Source organism: Eulemur rufifrons, chromosome 25 (genome assembly GCF_041146395.1).
Source record: "Eulemur rufifrons isolate Redbay chromosome 25, OSU_ERuf_1, whole genome shotgun sequence".
Classification (NCBI taxonomy): Eukaryota; Metazoa; Chordata; class Mammalia; order Primates; family Lemuridae; genus Eulemur; species Eulemur rufifrons.
Window position 1 is genome coordinate 22,765,027 of NC_091007.1, and position 26,528 is coordinate 22,791,554.

At 40.6% G+C, this 26,528-nt stretch overlaps 1 protein-coding gene across 1 annotated transcript in view; it reads right to left on the reverse strand.

Annotated features, from left to right (window-relative positions):
• Positions 1-9,280: 9,280 nt before the first annotated feature.
• LOC138375350 (centromere-associated protein E-like) overlaps positions 9,281-26,528 on the reverse strand; it is a 77,540-nt gene continuing 60,292 nt past the window's right edge. Inside the window, 4 exon segments of the mRNA XM_069458850.1 lie at positions 9,281-9,375; positions 11,767-12,053; positions 21,222-21,405; positions 23,068-23,165. Coding sequence (XP_069314951.1) covers positions 9,281-9,375; positions 11,767-12,053; positions 21,222-21,405; positions 23,068-23,165 — 664 coding nt within the window.

The window sequence follows — 26,528 nt, forward strand, 5'->3', positions numbered from 1 at the left end:
TCCCCCTTTTCATTTAAACTATGTGTGTAATTTTGTCTAATTCAGAGGTTGTTTGGAAATTGATTCAAAGCCTGGATTTGGAGGGAAAAATAAAACCAAGATAGAAGGTACTAGTAAGGTAAAAAAGAGAGGCAGAAAGGCTATGAGCATGGAAATGTATTTTTATTAAGAAAAATCAGCAAGAGAATAATTTGTGTGGAGAAAGATCTTGTGCAGTGGCTTTTTGTCCTGGAACAGAATGGCTGGTTATTTGAGAAAGAGGAAATTTAGGACAAAAAAGAAAGCCAAAGTATGTCATAGATAGTCTGTGTAGGTTGTGATGGAGTTCATAGAAGGAATTTACAAAAGAATTTTGTGTATGGTTGAGTCAGCTATAATTAAAGGTTTGGTTAAAATCACAAGGTATTCTTGAAATACTGGTTAGCTCTTAATGAAACTGCACAAGTGTTTTTTTTTTTTTTTTTTTTTTTTTTTTTTGAGACAGAGTCTCACTCTGTTGCCCAGGCTAGAGTGAGTGCCGTGGCGTCAGCCTAGCTCACAGCAACCTCAAACTCCTGAGCTCAAGCGATCCTCCTGTCTCAGCCTCCCGAGTAGCTGGGACTACAGGCATGCGCCACCATGCCCGGCTAATTTTTTCGATATATATTTTAGCTGTCCATATAATTTCTTTCTATTTTTAGTAGAGATGGGGTCTCGCTCTTGCTCAGGCTGGTCTCGAACTCCTGAGCTCAAACGATCCGCCCACCTGGGCCTCCCAGAGTGCTAGGATTACAGGCGTGAGCCACTGCGCCCGGCCTGCACAAGTGTTTTGATGCTAGATCTACTGAGCTGAAAAAGGAAGGACCTGCATCTTCCTTCAGGAGGAATGCTGCTCCCATACGTCTCCTTCCCTACTCGTAACATTGAGCGCAAAGGGAGTTTCAGCAGTACCGGAACTAAAGTTTTTTGGGAGACTCTTATTCAAGATTCTCGACCTGTTCTCTCTCACCATTGGTGGTCGTACGTTTGAGGGTTTAGTTGGGGGCTGACGTTTCTATCATTTGTCTTGCTCAGTGGCCCCCTGACTGGCCAAAAGTTGAAGTTCCTACTGTGTTGTCTGGATTGGGACTGGCTCAATGTATGTTCCGCAGTAAAGATGTTTATGATTGTTTAGGACCTGAAGGCCAACAAGCTTCTTTGCAGTTTTATATTACTGATATTGCTGTGAATTTATGGGGTTGAGATCTGTTACATCAGTTTGGGGCATTTGTGATTATCCCTCACTTATCACCTAATGTTAAAAATATGATGCTAAAGATGGGTTACAACCCTGTCCAACATCCTGATGCACAGGATTCTTTAAACTAATTGCCACTGCTCAAGAAATTCCTTGAGCCCTCCCCCTGTGGTGGAATACAGATAAGCCTGTATGGGTAGAGCAGTGGCCTCTTACAAAAGAAAAGCTTGAGGCGTTAAAATCTTTAGTGACTGAGCAGCTTGCTGCTGGTCATATTGAGCCCTCCACCTCTCCTTGGAATTCTCCTGTTTTGTTATCAAAAAGAAATCTGGTAAATGGTGATTTCTCACAGATCTCCGGGAAATTAACAAATGTATCCAACCTATGGGCCATTTACAGCCCAGTTTGCCTTTGCCCTCTATGATTCCCACTGGCTGGTCTTTGATGGTCATTGATCTTAAAGATTGTTTTTTCACCATTCCTTGACAGTCTTCAGATTGTGAGCGCTTTGCTTTTACCATCCCAGAATATAATAATGGCCGCCCCACTGAGCGTTACCAGTGGAGGGTGCTTCCTCAGGGGATGTTAAACAGACCCACGCTATGTCAGGAATTTGTTGATCATGCCGTTAATCCCGTTCATGCACAGCACCCACAAATTATACTCTATCATTATATGGATGATATTCTTCTTGCAGCACCCTCTAGAGAGGTGCGGGATGCAGCCTTTGTAGATCTTAAGGAGAGTCTCAAACTCTATAATTTAATAATTGTCCCTGAGAAAGTTCAGGATACTCCACCTTTCAACTACTTAGGGTATTGTCTCTCAGAATCACAAATACGACCACAAAAGTTACAAATTCGGAGAGATAATTTAAAAACACTAAATGACTTTCAAAAACTTTTAGGAGATATTAATTGGTTTCAGCCCTCACTTGGTATGGCCACTTATGCTTTACAACATTTGTTTGCTATTTTAGAGGGCGATTCTGCTCTCGACAGCCCTCGTTGTCTCAATCCTCAGGCTAAAGCTGAGTTGCAGTTTGTGGAGCAACGCTTGAGCTCTGGTTTCCTTATGTTTCTTAAACCTTCTCTTCCCATAACTCTTTTTCTTTTCCATATGTTTCACTCCCCTTCAGGTTGTTTGGGGCAGTCACATGGAATTCTTTTTTTTTTTTTTTTTTTTAAATATATACAATTTTTATTTGTCAATGATACCGCAATAAAGCTGGAAAATATGCAATGCATAAACACACACATATAGAAAAAGGAAATGTGTATATATATGTAAATAGTATACACATATAATTAACATACATATATAATTAGTAAATATGAATAAAAGGTATATGGTGATCACTGTATTATTCTTCATGCTTTCTTTTCTTTTTTTTTTTTTTCATTTCCATCATGACTTTTTTTTTTTTCTGTTATTAATTTTTTTTATTTAATTTTACAGAATCAAAGAGTCTAACAGTATATCTTGTTAGATACAGTATGTCCTCATAATGTATACATTATTTCTTGTACAATGATATGAAATAATATGGGAAATGTTCATGATTATTAAGTGAACAGTGCAAGTTAAAAACAATAGTTTCATATTTTTTCCCCACCCCCCCTTTCCCGAGTCAGCACCTTCAAGTGTTACCACTCCCCAAACGGTGCGCAATGCACTCATTGTGTAGGCATACCCCCATCCCCTCCCCTACCCCCCACCTCAGTCTGATGTCCAATTGGTGTCGTTTCCAGATTTGTATTTAGGTGATGATCAAGGAAACCAATTTTCTGGTGAGTACATGTGATGCTTGTTTTTCCATTCTTGGGATACTTCACTTAATATAATGGGTTCCAACTCTCTCCAGGAGAACCATAGAGATGTTGTATCTTCATCATTCCTTATAGCTGAGTAGTATTCCATGGTATACATATACCACAGTTTACTAATCCAGTCATGTATTGATGGGCATTTGGGTTGTTTCCACATCTTTGCTATTGTGAATTGTGCTGCTATAAACATTTGGGTACACGTGCCTTTGTTACAGAATGACCTTTTTTCCTTTGGGTATATGCCCAGTAATGGGATTGCTGGGTCAAATGGCAGGTCTACTTGAATCTGTTTAAGATACCTCCATAATGCTTTCACATGGAATTCTTGAGTGGATATTTCTCCCTAACCAACAAAACAAAAGACTTTTGCTTTATGTGGACAAACTAGCACAATTAATTACTCGAGGACGTCGGCGCTGTCATCAACTCTTAGGAATGGACCTCTGCCGAATTGTTACTAAATTGAGTTCTAAAGATATCCAAACTAACTTTGAGTTTTCCTCTGCTTGGCAGGTGGCCTGTGCGGATTACATTGGGACCTTTCATAATCATTACCCCCCACATAAGTTGTTGTTTTGTTTTGTTTTGTTTTTTTTTTTTTTTTTTTTTTTGCAAACTCACTCCATTCTTCCAGTTTCTCCAATTGTTTCTAGCCCTCTACAAGGAACCACCTTTTTTACTGATATTTCGAGTTCTTGTAAGGCCAATTATTGGAGCATAATAGGCCAAAATGTTGTTATCTCTCCTTTTCCATCAGTGCAACAGAGTGAGCTTTATGCTATCTGCCTTGTTCTACAAGATTTTTCTGCTAAACCCATTAACATTGTTAGTGACTCACAGTATGCTGTTTATGTTACTTCTCATCTTCCTACTGCCTCACTGCCTCTTAATCCCCAAACTACATTGCAGCATTTGTTTACCCATTTACAGGCACTCCTTCGTATGCGTTATCATCCTGTTTTTATTGTCCACATTTGATCACATTCTGGACTCCCTGGGCCATTGTCCAAGGGCAATGACAACATTGACTCTTTACTCATAGCTTCTATTCAGCAGGCATCACAAGAACATGACCTCCATCACACTAACGCAAAGGGACTTCAACACCGTTTTTCTCTTATGTGCAAACAAGCCCGTGCTATCGTGTGTTCTTGTGCTTCTTGTGTGCCTTTAACCCTTCCTTCTTTACTGCCAGGTTGTAATCCACGAGGCTTCTGGGGTAATCATATTTGGCAGATGGATGTTACTTATGTTACATTTTTTGGCCGTCTTTGTTATGTTCACCATATTATTGATACTCATTCTCACTTTCAGTGGGCTACTGCTCAAAGCTCTGAAAAGGCTGATGCTGTTATCACTCATCTATATTCTTGTTTTGCAGTGATGGGCCTTCCGGCTATACTTAAAACGGACAATGCCCCCGCCTACATTTGTAATAAACTTGCTTCCTTCCTTCAACTATATTCCATATGCCATATCACAGGCATTCCCTTTAACAATCAGGGTCAAGCAATCATCGAGCGGGCCAATCACACTCTAAAGCTTCAATTACAAAAACAAAAAGGGGGAGTCCCTGAGTCTCCTCATCATCATCTATTAAGAGCACCCTTTACCCTTAATTTTTTAAATCATTGGCAGACTTTGAATTCCTCTGCAGCAGAACATCATTTCACGACCTTGTCCTCTCCCCCATCTAATGTTTGTGATCCCGTGTACATGTCACTGAATGGAGAATGGAAGGAGGGAGAGGTTCTACAATGGGGTCAGGGCTATGCTTATATCTTCACAGGACAGGGCTGTGAGTGGGTTCCCACTTGTCGTCTTAAGTGGTGGTATGGCAAAGAGGATCAGGACCGAGGACTTCCTCAAGGAATTCGAGAATCTGACTGTGCAAGCCAGGGGACTGACGCCGGGAACGACATGTGCGGTTCCGCCGACTAATGTCTCACGGCCTTTATTGGCCTGTGTGCCCTATCCTTATTTGCTACTGCTAGGTTCTGTTCAATGGAATGAGTCCACAGGAAATATCTCCTGTCTTAATAACTGCTATTTATATACTTGCCTTAATCGCTCTTCATGGGCTAACTTCAATGCTAGTTCACAAAGTTTATATGTTTTAAGGGCTAGGAGAGAGCTTTGGATTCCAGTTAATTTATCCCAGCCTTGGAGTGAATCTGCCTTAATTACCACCTTTTTAAACAAAATAACTTCCTTGAGCCACCAAGGTAAGAGAACTATTGGTCTTATAATTGCTGTTGTGGCAGGATTAATATCTATAGCTGCCACAGCTGCTACAGCAGGAGTAGCATTGCAACAATCTGTTCAAACAGCTGACTTCATCTGTAAGTGGCATGAAGACTCCCACCGACTGTGGCAACACCAACAGGAAATTGATAGCCATTTAGAAGGAGAAATCTTGCACTTACAAAGTACTGTCCAATGGCTGGGAGATCAAATGCAAGTCCTAACCACTCAGTCATTTTTGCATAGTGATTAGAATTCTTCCAGGTTTTGTGTTATGCCTATTCCTTTTAACAGTAGCAAACATTGGCGAGTTCTACGCCAACTGCTAGCTGGAGGGCATAACCTGACAGCTGATTGACAAAGCCTAGAACAAGAAATAACCAGTACATTCCAGGAAAATTTGCCAGAGTTTAATGAACAAGATTTCTTTCAAGGTTTGGCAAATGGCCTGTCACAAGCTAATACTTTAACAACTTGTAATCTTTCCTTAATAACATAGGAACTAATGCCGGAAATTTAATTGTCTTTATTCTTTGCCTGTTTTCAATCTACAGATGCTACTGCTCCCAAAAAATAAAAATCAACCAACGTAATCAAAATATCATGATGGTCTTTGAGCATATTTGATCTCAAACTTAAAAGAAGAGGGGGAGATATAGGGATCATCCCTGGGCAAGAATTGGCTTGAGCCCAGAGTCAGCAAAGCTGGACGTGCTTCTTGGGGCCAAAGGTCAATAGGTCCAGAACGCTCCTTGAGGCCAGAAGTTGATAGGTCCGGACACAGCCTGTTGACTGCTGAATGCTTCTTGGCGCTAGAGGTCAATGGCCTATTGAATAGACAAACTGTTTCCTATGGCGAATAGCCAAGGGCCTTTGGTCTTGCACACAAGCCAAGGTGTGTCTCATTGTCCTGCACGTGGGTAATGAGGTCCAAAGGTTAAGATGCAAACGTCTGCCTTCCTTGTGCAATTTCCATAAGAAATGGAACATGTCGCCTCAGGACTCTAAAGATAGTCACGTACCAGGAAGTAGCTGCTGGACAAAAGGAGTATAAAAATAAAGCGACTGGTGCTTTTGGCACTGCAGTCTTGTACCGTCTTTGTGTGTCTGTGTGTTTCTTTATATGTCTGTATGTTTCTTTCTGTGTTCATCCCCCATTCTGTAATTGGGCCGCAACGTGGAGTGCTGAGAGAACCAGCATAGTTTGGATGTCTGGGTGATGCTGAAGGCAAGGGGGCAGGGCTTCCTTCCAGAAGGCCTACAATGATACAGATAGAGGCTGACTGCCATTGAAGGAAGGTGCCCAACTTCATCCTGGGAAGGGCAGGAGAAACGGAATTTGCACCTGACATTTTGGCTTTTCAGAAAGCTACCTGAGGGACTGATTTGGGGAGTTGCTGGGGAGTGGCATACTTTGGACGTCTGGAAGCCAGAACAAAGGAGATTGGGGCAGCTTATTGTAGTAACAAAGGATCTGCAGTGTTATAGACAGACACCAGAGAGAACAAGAAACAGGCAGACTTCTCTAATTGGGAAATGACACGTACAAGCCCAGAGAAGTTGCACAGCCTGCCCCAAGTGTTTCAGAGGTCCTCAGAATCTCTAATTGGGCTGACTAATATCTTCCCCTGTACGAAACCAGTTTATAAAGAATGGGAGAGATGGCTGCTTTTTCAAATGCATAAAACTCAGGGGGGAAAAGTCACAAGGCACATGAAGAGACAAATAATCATCGTCCAACCAAAGGCCCAAAATAAATCTCCAGGAACCAATCCCAAAGACACAAATCTCTATTAATATCATTGCCTTAAAGAAGCTCAGTGATCTATAAGAGAACAGACACAAGCAAAATTAGGTAAGCAATGTATGAAGAAAATGAGAATATCAACAAAGAGATAGAAACTATAAAAAGAACCAAACAAATTCTGGAACTGAAGAATACAATAACTGCATCAAAAAATTCACTAGAGATTCAACAGCAGATTTAATCAAGCAGAATTGTAAAAACCTGAAGACAGGTAATTTGAAATTATTGAATTAGAGAAGCAAAAAGAAAAGAGCATGAAGAAAAGTGAAGAAAGCCCAAGAGTCCATGATGGGACATCATTCGGGACCAACATACACATTATCGTGGTTTCAAATGGAGAATAAAGGGACAGAGAGCCTGTTGGAAGAAATAATGGTCCCAAACTTCCCAAAACTGAGGAAGGAAATGAACATCCAAACTCAAGAAACATTGTACTAGGTTAGATACCTGACAACCAATTATATTTTTGATGGCTTTAAAGTAGTTTTATTATCCAAATGTCATAAAGAATTAAACCTGTGGCTCTCTGTTAGTGTCTTGTTTAGATGAGGAAGAAAAGGAGAAGCCAGACTCCCAATGGACAGGCCTGGGGGGAAAATTCTAGGAAGAGAAAATTTCCCCTTAGTCTTAATGAACTCCTATGGTAGTACGTTAGGAGAAGAAAAAAATATCCAATGCACAGGTTTTACAATAATGGATACTATGCAATTAATAATCTCTCCCTTTGAATGAATCTTACCAGAGTCAAAAATGCCTTGAAATCACTTTAACTATCCTATAATCTTGTGCAACTTGCTTTTTTAAGTGGGCTTTCAAAGTTATATAATATAAAAGTAATAGGAAAGAATCTATAAAACCATAGTCTTTTAACTTTTATATGGTCACAGACTGCTCTGGGAATGTGACCAAAAAAAGTATGAACCCTAGTATCCTAGAAAAATAAATCCACACACAAAAGTCCACAAATATTTCAAAAGTTTTATAGATTGCATGAAGTTCATGCTTATGTCCTTGATGTATCTGTGAGGACTCCAGGTTTAGGAAACTTTACTTTGATAGAAACTCTGGTACTGTTTCTTCACGTCTAAAATAAAGAGATAGAACAAATGATTTATAAGGTTCTTCCAACTGGAAGTGAGGTGTGATGGAGAACAAAGTCTATAGTAAATCAACCAATTTAGAGTGCTTATTGGGGTGGCTGGATTAACAGAAAAGAAAGAACTTTTATATTTATTCCAGCAAAAGGAAGATTAGGACTAGAAGGTTAACAGGATATAAGCTCTGCTATCCTTTAAGAATTTAAATCTAGAAAGCATGTGTGTATTTTCACAGCAAAATTCTGAAAGTCAACAAGAGAGGAGAGTACTCCCACCAAGAAAACATTAATATTACATGAAGTTGTGATTCAGAACTACTAAACATTTATTTTTTTGGTTTTTTTTTTTTTTTTTTTTTTTTGAGACAGAGTCTCGCTCTGTTGCCCAGGCTAGAGTGAGTGCCGTGGCGTCAGCCTAGCTCACAGCAACCTCAAACTCCTGGGCTCAAGCAATCCTCCTGCCTCAGCCTCCCGAGTAGCTGGGACTACAGGCATGTGCCACCATGCCCGGCTAATTTTTTCTATATATATATTTAGCTGTCTATATAATTTCTTTCTATTTTTAGTAGAGATGGGGTCTCGATCTTGCTCAGGCTGGTCTCGAACTCCTGAGCTCAAACGATCCGCCCACCTCAGCCTCCCAGAGTGCTAGGATTACAGGCGTGAGCCACCGCGCCTGGCCTAAACATTTATTGAATGTGTAAGGTACTAAAAAATAGATTAAATTTTGTTCAGAAAAGATATTTTATGTTAATACATGTATTATACTTTGGAATTACTAAGTCACATGTGGATAACTTTACATTGCCTTCAATAACTGTATTCTTTATAAAATATATAAACAATAAATATATATAGTTCAACTTATACAAGCATCATCAAATGCAAGAAGAAGGTATTGCAATCAGCATTACAAATTACTGCAAAACATTCACTTCCTGTGCATCTTCCAATGCTAGTGGCAAAGTGAAAGCTGAATGGAGATTAAGCTGGACTGTGTGACATCATTGCCAGGGGTAGACACATAATGAAGCAAAGTGATTCACAGAGGAGGAACGTTGGGCCCCCAGAAAAGTGAAAGAAAGGAGTTACTGAGTTCTGCACTCAGGCGCATCTTTTCCTGGGGGCGCGTTCCTGGGACCTGGCTGAGGATCCACATCGTCTGTTCCTGCAGTCTGTCCCTCTGAGAAAGAAAAGAAAAAGAATTAATCCTATTAGAAAATACACAAAAAGAAAGCACAGCTGGATGTGGAAAGGATCTTAAGACAGGAGAGCTATGAGGATGAAAAATAACAATGTGGTTAATTGTGTTTGGTCATTAAGAAGGTGTATTTCACTTCATCAAAGTTGGAGTTTATTCTTCATTTTACATAAAATGAACTGTTAGAGAAACCATATTATATATAAAGCTAAGGCGTAATACAGTTTTATTTGGAATTCATCATTTTGAGGTTCCATGAGAATCAAACATAGACTGAATTTGACTTTCTTTTGTCCTATTTTGGGGGGAAACAAAAGGCATGCTAAGCAAATAATAATATGTATTTTAGTCATCTTTGGAAAACTTTGAGTCTTTGAAAAGCACTTCAGCTGCATCTATTTATAAATAATACTCACTTTAAAATTATTATATTTATAAAAGTAAATAAGTTTAGCACAACTGGTCCTGGCAATCGTCTTAATTTGTGGAGGTATTTCAGAATAAGTTTTATAGTTAAAAGTAAAAACTGACATTAACATTATTTTAGACTAATATTACTAATTCAAGTTGGGACTAGGCTTCTTTCATTCTGAATTGGTCAGTTTTTGATTTATGTATTCCTCCAGTCTACTTTTATTTATTTCACCTAAAAATAGTACCAGAGAGATCCATATGTTGCTCAAATGTTTTTATTTGCATTTGGATGAATTCACATTATACAAGTGCCTCTGGCCCTATCACATATAATCAAAAGGTGATTATAGCTGGGCACAATGGCACATGCCTATAGTCCCAGCTACGTGGGAGACTAAGGTGGGAGGATTGCTTGAGCGGAAGAGTTGGAGGCCAGCTTGGGCAACACAGCGAGATCCTCTTAAAAAAGAACTGATTATAAAGGTTTCTCACTTTTTCCAAGAGAGTCTTTTGAAATGGTGAGAGTACAGCAAAAGTTCCATGTAAGTGGCAGCCAATGAAAGGTCCTTAAGTGTTTGTTAAATGCTATTCAATGAAGAGAACAGTGCAAACAGTTTTTCCGAATGGTTTTATGCCTATCTCCCTAAGAGCACTTTCACACTGCCAACTTGATCTAATTTTGATGTGTAGTGGATGAGAATGGATGGATTTCTTTATAGTCACCAAGTAGATGTCTCATAAACTCTCGAACCTTTGCTCAAGGCTTAAATGATTTGGAAGCTGCCTTTCTTGATGTATGATCTTGCTGCTTTAGATTTCCACAGTCGGTGTAACAGGGTACTTCTATGGGCAGAGACACTGTCACAAACAGAAGTGTACACCTGGGCACATAATAGATACTATGTGTGAGAAAGACCACCAGAAACCCACTGTTGCAGAGTTTTCTCCTGCAAGACTCCCCACCTTTGTGCAGTGCCCCCCTGCAAAGCTGGGGTGATCCCTGATCCCTCCCCACTGCTTCATTCATTCAGGTGCCTTGCATTATCTGTCCTCTCCATCTCTACTGCAAGTCCATGCTACCATCATGTCTTGTTTAAACAATGTCATAACCTTGCTCCCAGTATTTTTCAGTTGCCCTAGAGATGAGGTGATGTTTTCAAACCTTATAACTCGTGCTCTCTTGCCATTGCTTAAAATCTTTTGAAGGCTTTCTCTATATGCTCTCAAGATAAATTAAAAATTGCTTTGTATAATTTATAAAAGTCCTGCATGCTCAGCTCTTACTCTGTGGCCTCACCGACTTCACCCACATAAGCCTGTACTCGCTGTGCTCTGGCCACACCATATTTCTTTCAACCATTCCCCTGGGCATGTTTCCTCGACTCCAAAGTTGTCACTGTTCCATCTGCCTGGGATGCTTTCTGCTCCCCTCTTTGTTAAGCTAACTCATATTAGCCTTTCAGATCTCAGTTCCCTTCCTCAAGGAAGACTCTTCTCAATATTCCTAAAACAAATACCTATCACATGCCTCATGGCCTTTTGCACTGCTAGAATTTCACTTCTTTGACTATTTGATTACTGTCTGTACCTCCCATTCGACTGTGAGCTCTGAGGGCAAGGACTACATCTAGTTTTTCTTATCAAGGCACCATCAGAGTCTAATATCTAACACATAGTAGGGCTCAAAAAATTTTGATTTGATCAATAAGTAAATAATGCAAGTCTATGATCTCCCTTGTGTAAAGTGAATATAATGCTATTAGATATACTGACACACTGAACTGATAAGAGACTTTTCCAGTAAAAGTTATTTTGTTTTTAGGGTAGTGTCTTCATGTCATTGAGAGAGTTGCTTGTCTATCTTTGGAGAAAACTGCGGGTTTAAGCGACAGAATAAGAACTTTACTTGGGGTAAAAGTGATTGAACTTCAGTGCTGTGCTTGGAGAAATGTTACCTACCTGGACAAAGGCCTAAAGTTGAGTTATCAAAATCGGAAATTGGATGAGGTGCTGGTAGAGCCTTTGATCGGCTATCAAAAAACCAAGATTTTGGTGACTCCTTTGGCACAGGATCTTGTAAATTCCACTCCTTACATTGAGAAGGTGTAATCCGTCTCTTTTCAGAAGCCGTTCCAGTCACCTTAGGAGACTTTGGAGAACTCTCACAAACTACTTCTTTGTGAGCCTCTCTTTTCAGGGCTCTTTCCTTCCAAGTTTCAACCTCATTGGAAAGACGATGATTATGGCTTAAATGTGGGGAGGAAAAAAAAAGGAGACTGTGAGACTTCTCAATTCTTAAAATGTATTCGCATTTACATTAAAATTTTAAGAATACTATGATGAAATATACGTAAGAAAATTTACCATTTTATCACATTTACATTTTATTTTCAACCTAATGCTTCCTGTTTGGACTAATTCTACTGTTTAGAAAATGAAATGGATCTATATAGATTGAATAATTGTAGTAAACTTCCATGATCATGGAGTCTTGAAAAGAAAGCTCAAAGTATGGCATTAGGTTTTCAAATGAATCAGTGATGTCATCGGGAGTGGTTTACCTATTGACGCTCTGCCATAATAATTTTTTTTTAATTTTTTTTTTATTTCATCTTGTTATGGGGGATACAGAATTGCAGGTTACATACGTTGCTCCTGTACCGCCTTTCCCCCCAAGTCAGAGCTCCAGGAGTGTCTGTTCCCCAGCTCGTGCGCATTGCACCCATCATGTAGGTATATATCCCTCCCATCCCCACCCCCCCTTCCCAAGTCAGCACCTTCAAGTGTTACCACTCCCCAAACGGTGCGCAATGCACTCATTGTGTAGGCATACCCCCATCCCCTCCCTCACCCCCCACCTCAGTCTGATATCCGATTGGTGTCGTTCCCAGATGTGTATTTAGGTGATGATCAGGGAAACCAATTTTCTGGTGAGTACATGTGATGCTTGTTTTTCCATTCTTGGGATACTTCACTTAACGTAATGGGTTCCAATTCTCTCCAGGAGAACCATAGAGATGTCGTATCTTCATCATTCCTTATAGCTGAGTAATATTCCATGGTATACATATACCACAGCTTACTAATCCAATCATGTATTGATGGGCATTTGGGTTTTTCCACATCTTTGCTATTGTGAATTGTGCTGCTATAAACATTCAGGTACATGTGTCTTTGTTAAAGAATGACCTTTTTTCCTTTGGGTATATGCCCAGTAATGGGATTGCTGGGTCAAATGGCAGGTCTACTTGAATCTAAGATACCTCCATAATGCTTTCTACAGGGGTTGCACTAGTTTGCAGTCCCACCAGCAGTGTATGAGTGTTCCTGTGTCTCTGCATCCCCGCCAACATGTGTTGTTTTGGGACTTTTTGATAAAGGCTATTCTACTGGGGTTAAGTGATATCTCATTGTGGTTTTGATTTGCATTTCTGTGATGATTAGGGATGTTGAGCATTTTTTCATATGTTTGTTAGCCATTCTTATATCTTCTTTTGAGAAATTTCTATTCATGTCATTTGCCCACTTTTTGATAGGGTTGCTTGATTTTTTCTTGCTGATTTTCCTGAGTTCTAAATAGATTCTTGTTATCAGTCCTTTATCTGATGTGTAGTATGCAAAAATTTTTTCCCATTGTGTAGGTGGTCTGTTTATTCTCTGGACTGTTTCTTTGGCTGTGCAGAAGCTTTTTAATTTAATCAGGTCCCATTCATTTATTTTTGTTGCTGCTGTGATTGACTTGGGGGTCTTCTTCATAAATTCTTTGCCTAGGCCAATGTCTGTAAGAGTCTTTCCTACATTTTCTTCTAGAATTCTGATTGTATCACGCCTAAGGTTTAAGTCTGTTATCCACCGTGATTTGATTTTTGTGAGAGGTGAAAGCTGTGGGTCCTGTTTCAGTCTTCTACAAGTGGCTAACCAATTCTCCCAGCACCATTTATTGAATAGGGATTCTTGTCCCCAGAGTATATTCTTTCCTGCTTTGTCAAAAATTAGGTGACTATATGAGGATGGTTCTATATTTGGATTTTCTGTTGTGTTCCACTGGTCTGTGTCCCTGTACTTGTGCCAGTACCAGGCTGTTTTAAGAACCATGGCCTTGTAGTATAGTTTGAGGTCTGGCAAATTAATACCTCCCATTTTGTTTTTGTTGCTTAAAATTGCTTTTCCTATATGGGGTCTTCTCTCGTTCCATACAAAGTGTATAATTATTTTCTCTACATCTGTGAAGAATGATGTTGGTAATTTAATAGGGATTGCATTGAATCTGTAGATCACTTTGGGTAGTATAGACATTTTAACAATGTTGATTCTTCCGATCCATGAGCATGGTATATTTTTCCATCTATTTGCAAGTTCTGCTATTTCTTTTCTCAGTGTTTCATAGTTTTCCTTATAGAGGTCCTTTACCTCTTTAGTTAAGTATATACCTAGATATTTTATTTTCTTTGTTGCTATTTTGAAGGGTATTGAGTCTTTAATTTGGTTTTCTGATTGACTGTTATTGGCATATATAAATGCCTCTGATTTGTGTATATTAATTTTGTAGCCTGAGACTTTGCTATATTCATTAATCAATTTCAAGAGTCTCATGGTTGAATCCTGGGGGTTTTCCAGATATAGCATCATATCATCAGCAAAAAGTGAGAGTTTGATCTCTTCCTTCCCTATTTGGACTCCCTTGATTTTGCTCTCTTGCCTGATAGCTCTCGCAAGGACTTCCAATACTATGTTGAAAAGTAATGGGGACAGTGGGCAGCCCTGTCTGGTTCCAGTTCTAAGTGGGAGTGCTTTCAATTTTTCCCCATTCAGAATGTTGTTGGCTGTGGGTTTGTCATATATGGCTCATATCATTTTTAGGTAGGTTCCATCTACGCCTATTTTGTTAAGCGTTTTTATCATAAAAGAGTGTTGAATTTTGTCAAATGCTTTTTCTGCATCTAATGAGAGTATCATATGGTTTTTGGTTTTGCTTCTATTTATGCGGTGAATTACATTTATAGATTTACGTATGTTGAACCACCCCTGCATCTCGGGGATGAAGCCCACTTGGTCATGGTGGATTATTTTTTTGATAAGTACTTGGATTCGATTTGCTAGTATTTTATTGAAAATTTTTGCATCTATATTCATGAGAGAAATTGGTCTGTAGTTCTCTATTTTTGTTGCATCCTTTCCTGGTTTTGGTATCAATGTTATATTGGCTTGGTAGAACGTGTTGGGGAGAATTCCATCCTTCTCAATATTGGAGAATAGTTTATGTAGGATGGGCACCAGTTCTTCTTTCTATGTATGGTAAAATTCAGGTGTGAACCCATCTGGACCAGGGCTTTTCTTTTTGGGAAGGTTTTTTATTGCTGTTTCAATTTCGGTTCTTGATATTGGTCTGTTCAGGTACTCTATTTCTTCCTGGTTGAGGCTGGGAAGACTATGTGTTTCTAAAAATTTGTCCATTTCCTCCGCATTCTCCAGTTTGTGTGCATAAGATTTTTGTAGAATTCATAGATGATATCTTGTATCTCTGTAGCATCGGTTGTGATTTCTCCTTTCATGTTCCTAATGGAGGTTATTAGAGATTTTACTTTTGTGCTCTTGGTTAGTCTAGCCAGAGGTGTGTCTATTTTGTTTATCTTTTCAAAGAACCAACTTTTTGTTTTATTAATTTCCCTTATAGTTTCTTTGTTGTCCTTTTCATTTAATTCTGATTTGATCTTAGTAATTTCTCGCCTTCTGCTGGGTTTGGGGTCTTCTGTTCTTCTTTCTCCAGCTCTTTGAGTCTATTCGTTAGGTTGTCTATTTGCATGTTTTCTGTCTTTTGGATAAAGGCATTTATGGATATGAATTTCCCTCTCGGGACTGCTTTAGCTGCGTCCCATAGATTTTGATAAGTTGTATCTCCATTGTCATTTAATTCAAAGAAACTTTTGATTTCCATCTTGATTTCTTCCTTTATAGAATAATTATTCAGGAGAAAGTTATTTAGCTTCCATGACTTTGAGTAAGAGTGAGGGTTTCTGTTTGTGATCATTGTTACTTTTATTCCGCTGTGATCTGAGAAGATGCATGGTATAATTTCTATTTTTTTGAATTTTTTAAGACATGCTTTATGTCCTAGGACATGGTCAATCTTAGAGAATGTCCCATAAGCTCATGAGAAAAATGTATATTCTGTGGACTTTCGGTGGAATGTCCTATAGATGTCAGCCATGCCCATTTGTTCTAGCATTCTATTTAGGTCCATTATGTCTTTGTTTATTTTCTGTTTAGAGGATCTGTCCTGTACTGTCAGTGGGGTGTTAAAGTCTCCAGCTATTACAGTATTATTATCTATCATTTGGTTCAGATCTAGTAGGGTTTGCTTTATGAATCTAGAGGCACCTAGGTTGGGTGCATATATATTGAGTATAGTCATGGTTTCTTGTTGAATTGTGCCCTTGACCAGTATGTAGTAGCCATCTTTGTCTTTTATTATTTTTGTTGGTTTGAAAGCTAAGTTATTGGAAATCAAGACTGCCACACCAGCTTTCTTTTGGTTACCGTTTGCTTGAAATACTGATTTCCATCCTTTTACTTTCAGTCTAAATGCATCTTTGCTCGTTAGGTGGGTTTCTTGAAGACAGCAGATACTTGGCTTGTGTTTTTTTATCCATTGGGACAGTCTATGTCTCTTGAGCGGGGAATTCAAGCCATTCACATTTATTGAGAAAACTGATAAGTGAGACGGTTTTTTGTTCAGCTGTTGGGTAGAACTTCATTGCGATGTTTTCTCTCCTGAGCCATTGTGGTATCTGGAATTTCATCTTTAGCTCTTGAGTAGTTTTATATTCATGGATCTTTCTTGTGCTGATCCTTGTGTAACTCTCTTTTGAGTACTTCTTGTAGGGCTGGTCTTGTCTTGGTAAATTCCCTCAACCTTTGTTTATCTGAGAATGTCTTGATTTCTCCTTCGTATAGAAAACTTAGCTTAGCTGGGTACAAGATTCTAGGCTGGGCATTATTCTGTTTCAGAAGCGTGAAAATGGGGCCCCAAGCTCTTCTTGCTTGTAAGGTTTCAGCTGAGAAATCTGGCGTAATTCTGATGGGTTTTCCTTTGTAAGTTACCTGTTTCTTTCTCCTTACAGCTCGGAGAAGGGACTCTTTAGTGGATATTTTGGTCAGCCTGATGACTACGTGGCGTGGTGTTTTCCTATTTGCTATGAATCTCCCAGGGGTCCTTTGAGCTTCTTGAATCTGTATGTCTAGAGTATTGGCAAGGCCTGGAAAATTTTCCTCGATTATGTCTTCAAATAGCTTGTCCAACCTTTGCTTGTTATCTTCTTCACCCTCAGGAATGCCAATAACTCTCAAGTTAGGTTTCTTCACATAATCCCACATTTCTTGAAGACTCAGATCATTTCTCTTACTTTTTCGCTCTATCTCTGTGACTGACTTATTTAGTTGGAAGGAGTTATCTTCAATTTCTGAGATTCTTTCCTCGGTTTGATCTACCCTGCTCTTGAGACTTTCCACAGTGTTTTGTATCTCTCTGAGTGAATTCTTCACTTCTAGGAGTTCAGTTTGGTTTTTCTTCAATATTTCAATTTCTTTAGTGAATTTTTCCTCCAAATCCTGTATTTTTTTGTGTGTTTTCCTTGTGTTGTTTATCCATTGATTCTTGTATATTATTCAGCTTGTTTATAATCCATAATTGGAATTCTTCCTGTGACATGTTGGTGTTTTGAGTCTGGTTTGTGTCAAATGGTTGGGAGCTGGTATTTCTCTTTGGGGGTGAGCTTTCTGTTTGATTTTTTGTGCTTCCTGTGTTTTTTCGCTGGGCCCTTCCCATCTAGATTAATTGTTGGATCTTTTCTTATAGATTTAGTCTGGTTAACAGCACTCTTTTTGCTCTATTCTTAGGCTGTGGATCAGTCTATGTATATTGCTTCCTTTGGCAAGAGGGGAAGACTGTTGTGAATTGTTTAGAGATTTTTCTATTTCAGTTGGGGGACTGCTTCTGATGGGTCCAATCCTAGCAGATTGCAGTGATCCAAGACTGCTTTGGCGAGTTAGGACACTGTGTTGTGGTCTTTCAGAAGGCAGGCAGGGTCCACACTAGTAGTGGACCGAAATTCTCTTTGTTTGTTTGTTTCCCTTTGGTTCTTCCTCTATAGGGGTGGTTTCTGTCTCTATCTGCAGGAAAGACACTAGCTATGGGGAGTGGACGGTGCCCTTGCTCGCTTAGCGCCCCAGTTGCTGCAGCTCCCACGGGCAAAAGTCTGCCTTGGCCCAATGTCCCCAGGGACCAGGCTCCACACTCTCACTTCTGGAGAAGTAGTCAATGTTTAGACATGGGCGGGGTCCCTATATAAGGTCCGTGGACCAGGGGAGGGGGCCGTCCAGGGAGCCTCTTGGCACCCTATTGCTCTGCAGTGACTTGCCTGTGGGCCCCAAGATGGCGATTGCGCGCTCGCAGATCGCCGGCATTGGGGGTGACTACTCAGGTTCCGGTATGTACCAGAGCCACGGGCCTGGCCCGTTCCAAAGCTCACCGTGGCTTCCCAGTTAGAAGGCAAAAAGAGAGAAGAAATAAAGAAAAAGAAAAAAGAAAAGAAAAAAAGGAAGAGAAAAGAAAGAAAAGAAGGAGAAGAAAAAGAAAGAGAAAAGAAAAGGAGAAGAGAAGAGGAAAAAAAAGGAAAAAGAGAAAAGAAAAAACAAAACCAAAAAAAACAAACAAACAAACAAATAACACAAAAAGACCTAACCCAGAAACACCAAAAACACAAACACAAAAGAACAAAAACAGAGCTACACAGCACCACAGCACATTGCTAAACGAAGGGATACACAAATCTGAAGTATATAGTTCAGCGGCTCAATGATTGTGTTTTTGCGCCTTAGCGCAGCTCCGCCCCTTCACACCCGCTCCGTTGGGTCCCGAGCGGCGACTCAATGTTTTTTTTACGTATTAGCGCAGCTCCGTCCCTTCACGCCGAGCGCGGCCCTGGCGGAGATGGGGCAGGCCCAGAGACCAGCGGAGGGCGCCGGGGAGAGAGAGCCGCTCAGCACCTTATGGCTCCCGAGCGGTTCCACCTTTGCTTTCAAGATGGCGCCCGCAGCGCTCCGAGGTGGGAGGGGTACCATCTCCCCAGCAGGCAGAGACCAGAGACCGCCGCTCCCAAGGGGGTTGGCGGGCAAAGCCCCCGGGAGCCACCGGCTAAAGAACCACCAACAAAAATAGCACAGAGGTACAGCGCAATTCGCTGATCGAGGATCCTTCGTGTCCCTCCCCCCTGGCATAGGTCCGTCCCTTCTCGCCAAGGGCTGTCTCAGCCGAGACTTCCCAGGTTCCAAGCTATTCTCCCGAAAAAGCCTCCTGTCTGCAATGCCCTACGTCTCCCTCGGTGATTCTGCTCTGGCTTGCGGGGGGTCTCCAAGCAATTGGGGGTGGAGGTCAGTGAGGAGCGCAAGCCGCTTTCCCAAAAGACTGCCCCCGCCCCACCTGGGGGCGGGCGCAGCCGGCCTGCGCTCCGCTGGCTACTGTCTGTTCCGCGCCTTCCGCAGAGTTCCACGATCTTAATTTTCCGTTCACCTCAGACCTCACTTGCTCTGTTTGTCCCACGCTGATTCTCCGTGGATTCACACCGCTGTTCCTGTGTGGGCGCGGTCCTCTAGCGTTGTGGCAGGTCCGGATCCACGGCTTCCTCGCCGGAGCGCAGATCCAAGCAGTCACCACCACTCCACCATCTTCCCCCCTCTCCTGCCATAATAATTTAATGAATTAGTCTCCTGGATATAGGAATCTCTGATGTACCTTTATTATTGTAAGGGAAATATTACACTGTACTTTCTAAAAGATTAGATAGTTACGGTCTCTGTTTTACAGGAAATGCCAGCAGAACTTATCTAGTTTCTCCAGAGAGAAACCTGGGAAGCAATCCTACAAGCCTGGCTCTCCTATTTTTTTGCCTATTATTTTACCAGTCACCTGTCTGTTGATACAATCTCATACCTATGTTCCAAAGTCATCTCCTTATGTTTACCATATTGGTGACATTCTGGTCCATGTCAAAATTATCTTTTACCTGGGCTACCACAAACAGAGTCTGAATTCAGGTTCCCCTATGATGCTCTACCAGCCAAAGATGCTATATGATCTCATCAGGCCCTCAGCTTAAAACCTTCCAGTGCAGGTCATCCTCCCATTCCATTTAGGAGAACACCCAAACATCCTCTGAATGACCTAGAAGGGCCTGTGTGATCTGGATCCAGTTACCTCTGGCACCTCATCTCATACCTTACTCTGCCTCACTCTCTACATCTGGCCACGGTGGATGTCTCTCAGCCCCACCACTGGTCATTCTTCTTGACTCAAATTCTGTGCATATGCTACTCCATTGGCCTTGAAGGTTTACTCCTCTTCTTCTCTCATCTAACCTAATTTCCACTCATATTTCAGATCTATTCTTATATAGGCATACCTTAGAGATATTGAAGGTTAGTGCCAGACCACAGCAAAAAACCGAGTCACACAAAACTTTTGGTTTCCTAGTGTATATGTAAGTTTATGTTTACGCTATAGTCTATTCAGTGTGCAATAGCATTATATCTTTAAAAATGCACATACATTAAATAAGAAATACTCATGGCTAAAAAATGCTGATAGAGACATGAAGTGAGCACATGCTACTGGAAAAATGGCACAAAGACATTTGCTTCATGCAGGGTTGCTAACAAACCTTCAAGTGGTAAAAAATAAATAAATAAATAAAAAAGTAATATCTGCAAAGTGCAATAAAGCCAAGTGCAGTAAAACAAGGTCTGCCTGTGTATTACTTTCCTGATCACCACCCCTCCTCCCCAACACCTAGATAATGTTAGAATCCTTTTTCATAGTGGCATCCTTTTAGAATGTCTTTTGGGTATTTGTTTTTTGCTTGTTTTAATAGCACTCATTGCAAAGAACCAGTTATTTGTAAAATTATTTAACATCTATTTATCTTCTACTGTACCATTAGCAGAGTGCTTGGCACAAAGATCTTTCATGGTGGTAGAAGCCAAATAGTTAAATTTGTTAGCTCTGTTTATAAAGTCAAAAAGCTATGATAATGTACTTAAAGGGCTCTTCTCTGAGTAAGGCCTCACTGGCTTGTGTATATGAACTTGTGGTCTATTTCAGCTGCCCCCTCAAAGGTCTTTCTTTACTCCCTGGTTCCTGGTTTAGCTAAAAATAGGTCAGCTGATGGATAGCAAACATTGGGAATGGTGCTACCATATGCTATTTTTTTTTTAAAGACATTTACTACCTGAGTTCTAAAAATTACTTTCTCCATAATTTGTGAATGGTTACCACCTGCAAAAGTATATACGCATACTATGCTCCTACATATATATAATAGCCATAAGCATAATATCTATATCATGTAAGCAGATCTTACCTTAGAAGTTCATTCATTTGCTCTGTTAGCTGTTCATTTTGCTGCTTTAATTTAGAAATTTCCTTTTGTAGCCTTACATATTCCCTTTTCATAATAAGAGCTAATGTGTTTTGCACAATGCCACTGCCACCCCCACAGGTTAAGGGTTTATTTGAAGGCTGAGAATCAACATGTTGTGATACCACTACGGGAGGCAAATACACAAATAGGTGGTAACTTCAATTATTTTCAAAGTTCAAAATAAAGGAAATATTACTAAGTACAATAAGCCACTATAAAAACCTAACCATGTTAACCACCATGTCCCTGGAAGTCACCCTTGACTTTTTCCTTTTACCTCACCTACCCTGCCTATTCGATCATCAATTCTAAATATCTTTAGAATCTATCTCAACCAATTCCACTACAATATCTAGCTCACTAAGATCTTTCATCTTGACTCCACCAGTAGCAATCCTCCCCTGTTAGAGTTGTCCTTCATTGATCTACCTTCTGTATCAGTGCTCACCTGGAGGGTTTGTTATAACCCTGTGTGTGCTTGTGTGTGTAAGTGTGTGTGGTCCACCCCCAGTCATTCACTGCACTTTAAGTATTCAATATATACTTGTTAACAAACCTTGGTATGATATAGAAGAATATATTATTAAGTATTCAATACTATGTGTGTAAAAGTAACATGAGAGACTGTTTATAAATTGTAGGTACAGCTGAATAAAAATGTGAGGTGTTTATAAAGTGGAATAATCCATTGGGTCACCAACAATTCACAAGAGTGGTACGGTGTGTGTTTGAGTGTGTGTGTGTGTGTGTGTAGATTCTTGTTGTTCATTTTATTTTCAATTTAGTTGTGCTATGTACCTGGAAGTTGGCTACAAATTACCAGTGAGTATCCTGACCCTTTTGTAACAAAGAATCCTCACTTCTACTTTTATCCCTTGAAGTTTTCCAGGTAGGATCCGTGATTGTCCTGCAATAGACACTGGGAAATTACAGCTACAATAGGTACTAGGCAACATCTTTAACACCATCTCTATTTTTTTTAATGAGTAGATAATAACACAAGCAGATATCATCTTATATTTTGCCTTTCATTTAGAATCTTCAATGTGGTTTCACACATGACTTTTGGCTTGATCTTTATAACAAGTATATATATGTATAAGCTTATAAGCTGATCCTGCGATTTCACACAGCCATTAAATGAGGCCTGTGCCGGACTTTTAGTTCACTGCTTATTGTACTATACAAAGCTATCCCAAGCACTGTTCAGCATTCTCTTTTCAAATAAAACCCAAGAGACAGAAATATGGAAAAAGATAGTTTGAAAAATATTTAAGCAGAAACATGACCATTAGGTCTAAAAAGTATATTTAAATTTCAGAGTTTTGCAAGTACATATTAACTTGGTATTTTTACTTTCAAGAACACTAATAACTATTTATTGTTACTGCACACTGATTTAATTTATTAGTTGCATAAAATGAAAACCTATTAAGACATGTGTTTGATTTTTATTAGGAAGGGTACTTCTACTTTGATTGTTAAGTCATTCTTTTATAGTATTGAAGGTATCTTCATTAATATGTAAAAATATAATGATGCAAAAGTAGAATTCATATATTTTTCAAAAATCTCTAATGGATAAACACTTGAGACTATCATAAACTAAGGAGATGTCAGTCACAAGATAAATATGATTCCAATAATTCATGTGAAAAATAAATTAGTGGCAAACTTAGGTTTACTCTTGACTGTCACATATATGATAATAGTCTTCAAAGTCTGTTATAACTTTGTTGAGAAGTAAAATGGAAAGGATCTGAAAAGATCTGCACATTATACTTACTTGAGGTATCTTGGGCCTGTTGAATTCTTCTAAGGTTTTCTTTCAGTAGCCTTATAACTTCTTTTTGATGTTCTATCATGGCTTTTGCGGAAGTAATTCTAACAAGAACGATAAAAATACGGAACTAATTTTTTTATGGGAGAATAACAGAACCGCTCAAGAATTTTCAAATACATCATACTGATATAATATCCATCAGCTTCAGCAGATAGGCCCTCATGATATCTCTTTGGTATCATGCCCTTTATGGCTGCAACACCATCAAATTACAAGTAGTTTGTTTAGTTATAAGGATAGTCCAATATTCTTAATATTGAAAAACCAATTCTTTTAAAATTTCTGGAGGCCCAAGAGCTATTAATTGGATATTGAACAAAATTATATTTGGGGTACCATAAAACAAACAATTGAGATGTTGCCATGGGGTCCTAGAAACATCTTAAAGGTACAATTAATAAAACATGAAAGAGAAAAAGCAGTTTCATTTCTACATTGTCAGGAGGGCAAACCCTGACTGGAGCTCTGGTCTAAAGTGCTACAGTCAAAGATCAAATTCTGATCATTGTGCCTCATTAGAGAAATTTTATGAAGTGTTGGTTTGGGCATTAATTATCATTGATAAATTATGAGACTTTCTGCCTTTCTTAACTACTATGATAGTATCTGCTGACTTTATTCTATAAGTAAAATTGCTTTTTATAATTAAGAACCAGCCAGGCGCGGTGGCTCATGCCTGTAAGCCTAGCACTCTGGGAGGCCGAGGCGGGTGGATCGCTCGAGGTCAGGAGTTCGAGACCAGCCTGAGCAAGAGCGAGACCCCGTCTCTACTAAAAATAGAAAGAAATTGGAGACTGGCCGAAGATGGCGGAGTGGCGGTGACTGCTCGGATCTGCGCCCCGGCGAGGAACCGTGGATCCGGACCTGCCACAACGCTAGAGGACCGCTCCCACACAGGAACAGCGGTGTGAATCCACGGAGAATCAGCGTGGGACAAACAGAGCAAGTAAGGTCTGAGGTGAACAGAAATTAAAATCGCGGAACTCTGCGGAAGGCGCGGAACAGACAGTAGCCAGCGGAGTGCAGGCGGCTGCGCCCGCCCCCAGGTGGGGCGGGGGCAGTCTTTAGGAAAAGCGGCTTGCGCTCCTCACTGACCTCCACCCCCAATTGCTTGGAGACCCCCTCGCAAGCCAGAGCAGAATCACCGAGCAAGACATAGGGCATTGCAGACAGGAGGCTTTTTCGGGAGAATAGCTTGGAACCTGGGAAGTCTCAGCTGAGACAGTCCTTGGCGAGAAGGGACGGACCTGTGCCAGGGTGGAGGGGCACGAACAATCCCCGATCAGCGAATTGCGCTGTACCTCTGCGCTACTTTTGTCGGTGGTTCTTCAGCCGGTGGCCCCCGGCGGCTTTGCCCGCCAAATCCCCCGGCAGCGGCGGTCCCTGGTCTCTGCCTGCCGGGGAGCTGGTCCCCCTCCGACCCCGGAGCGCTGCGGGCGCCATCTTGAAAGCAAAGGTGGAACCGCTCGGGAGCCATAAGGTGCCCAGCGGCTCTCTCTCCCCGGCGCCCTCCGCTGGTCTCTGGGCCTGCGCCATCTCCGCCGGCCGCACTCGGCGTGAAGGGGCGGAGCTGCGCTAAGACGTAAAATAAACATTGAGTTGCCGCTCCAGAATCAACGGAGCGGGCGTGAAGGGGCGGAGCTGCGCTAAGGCGCAAAAACACAATCATTGAGCCGCTGAACTATATACTTCAGAATTGTGTATCCCTTCGTTTAGTGATGCGCTGTGGTGCTGTGTAGCTCTGTTTTTGTTCTTTTGTGTTTGTGTTTTCGCTGTTTCTGGGTTAGGTCTCTTTGTGTTATTTGTTAGTTTGGTTTTTGTTTTTTCTTTGTTTTGTTCTGTTTTATTTTGCTTCTTTTTTTTTTTTTTTGTTGTTGTTGTTTTGTTTTTTCTTTTCTCTTTCCTTTTTTTCCCTCTTCTCTTCTCCTTTTCTTTTCTCTTTCTTTTTCTTCTCCTTCTGTTCTTTCTTTTCACTTCCCTTTTTTTTTCTTTTTTTCTTTTTTTCTTTTCTTTTCTTATTTCTTTTTCCTTATTTCTTCTCTCTTTTTGCCTTCTAACTGGGAACCCATGGTGAGCTTGGGAATGGGCCAGGCCCCTGGCTCTGGTACATACCGGAACCTGAGTAGTCACTCCCAACGCCGGCGATCTGCGGGCGCGCAATAGCCATCTTGGGGCCCACAGCCAAGTCACTGCGGAGCAATAGGGTGCCAAGAGGCTCCCTGGACGGCCCCCTCCCCTGGTCCACAGACCTTATATAGGGTCCCCACCCACGTCTAAACGTTGACTACTTCTCCAGAAGTGAGAGTGTGGAGCCTGGTCCCTGGGGACATTGGGCCAAGGCAGACTTTTGCCTGTGGGAGTTGCGGCAAATGGGGAGCTGAGCGAGCGAGGGCACCATCCACTCCCCACAGCTAGTATCTTTCCTGCAGATAGAGACAGAAACCACCCCTATAGAGGAAGAACCAAAGGGAAACAAACAAACAAAGAGAATTTTGGTCCACTACTAGTGTGGACCCTACCTGCCCTCTGAAAGACTACAACACAGTGTCCTAACTCACCAAAGCAGTCTTGGATCACTCCAATCCTCTAGGAATGGACCCATCAGAAGCAGTCCCCCAACTGAAATAGAAAAATTTCTAAACAATTCACAACAGTCTTCCCCTCTTGCCAAAGGAAGCAATATACCTAGACTGCTCCACAGCCTAAGAATAGAGCACAGAAAGTGCTGTTAACCAGACTAAATCTATAAGTAAAGATCCAACGATCAATCTAGATGGGAAGGGCCCAGCGAAAAAACACAGGAAGCACAAAGAATCAAACAGAAAGCTCACCCCCAAAGAGAAATACCGGCTCTCAACCATTTGACACAAACCAGACTCAAAACACCAACATGTCACAGGAAGAATTCCAATTATGGATCATAAACAAGCTGAATAATATACAAGAATCAATGGACAGACAACACAAGGAAAATGCAAAAAAAATACAGGATTTGGAGGAAAAATTCACTAAAGAAATTGAAATATTGAAGAAAAACCAAACTGAACTCCTAGAAATGAAGAATTCACTCAGAGAACTACAAAACACTGTGGAAAGTCTCAAAAGCAGGGTAGATCAAACAGAGGAAAGAATCTCAGAAATTGAAGACAACTCCTTCCAACTAAATAAGTCAGTCACAGAGATAGATCAAAAAAGTAAGAGAAATGATCTGAGTCTTCAAGAAATGTGGGATTATGTGAAGAAACCTAACTTGAGAGTTATTGGCATTCCTGAGGGTGAAGAAGATAATAAGCAAGGGTTGGACAAGCTATTTGAAGACATAATCGAGGAAAATTTTCCAGGCCTTGCCAATACTCTAGACATACAGATTCAAGAAGCTCAAAGGACCCCTGGGAGATTCATAG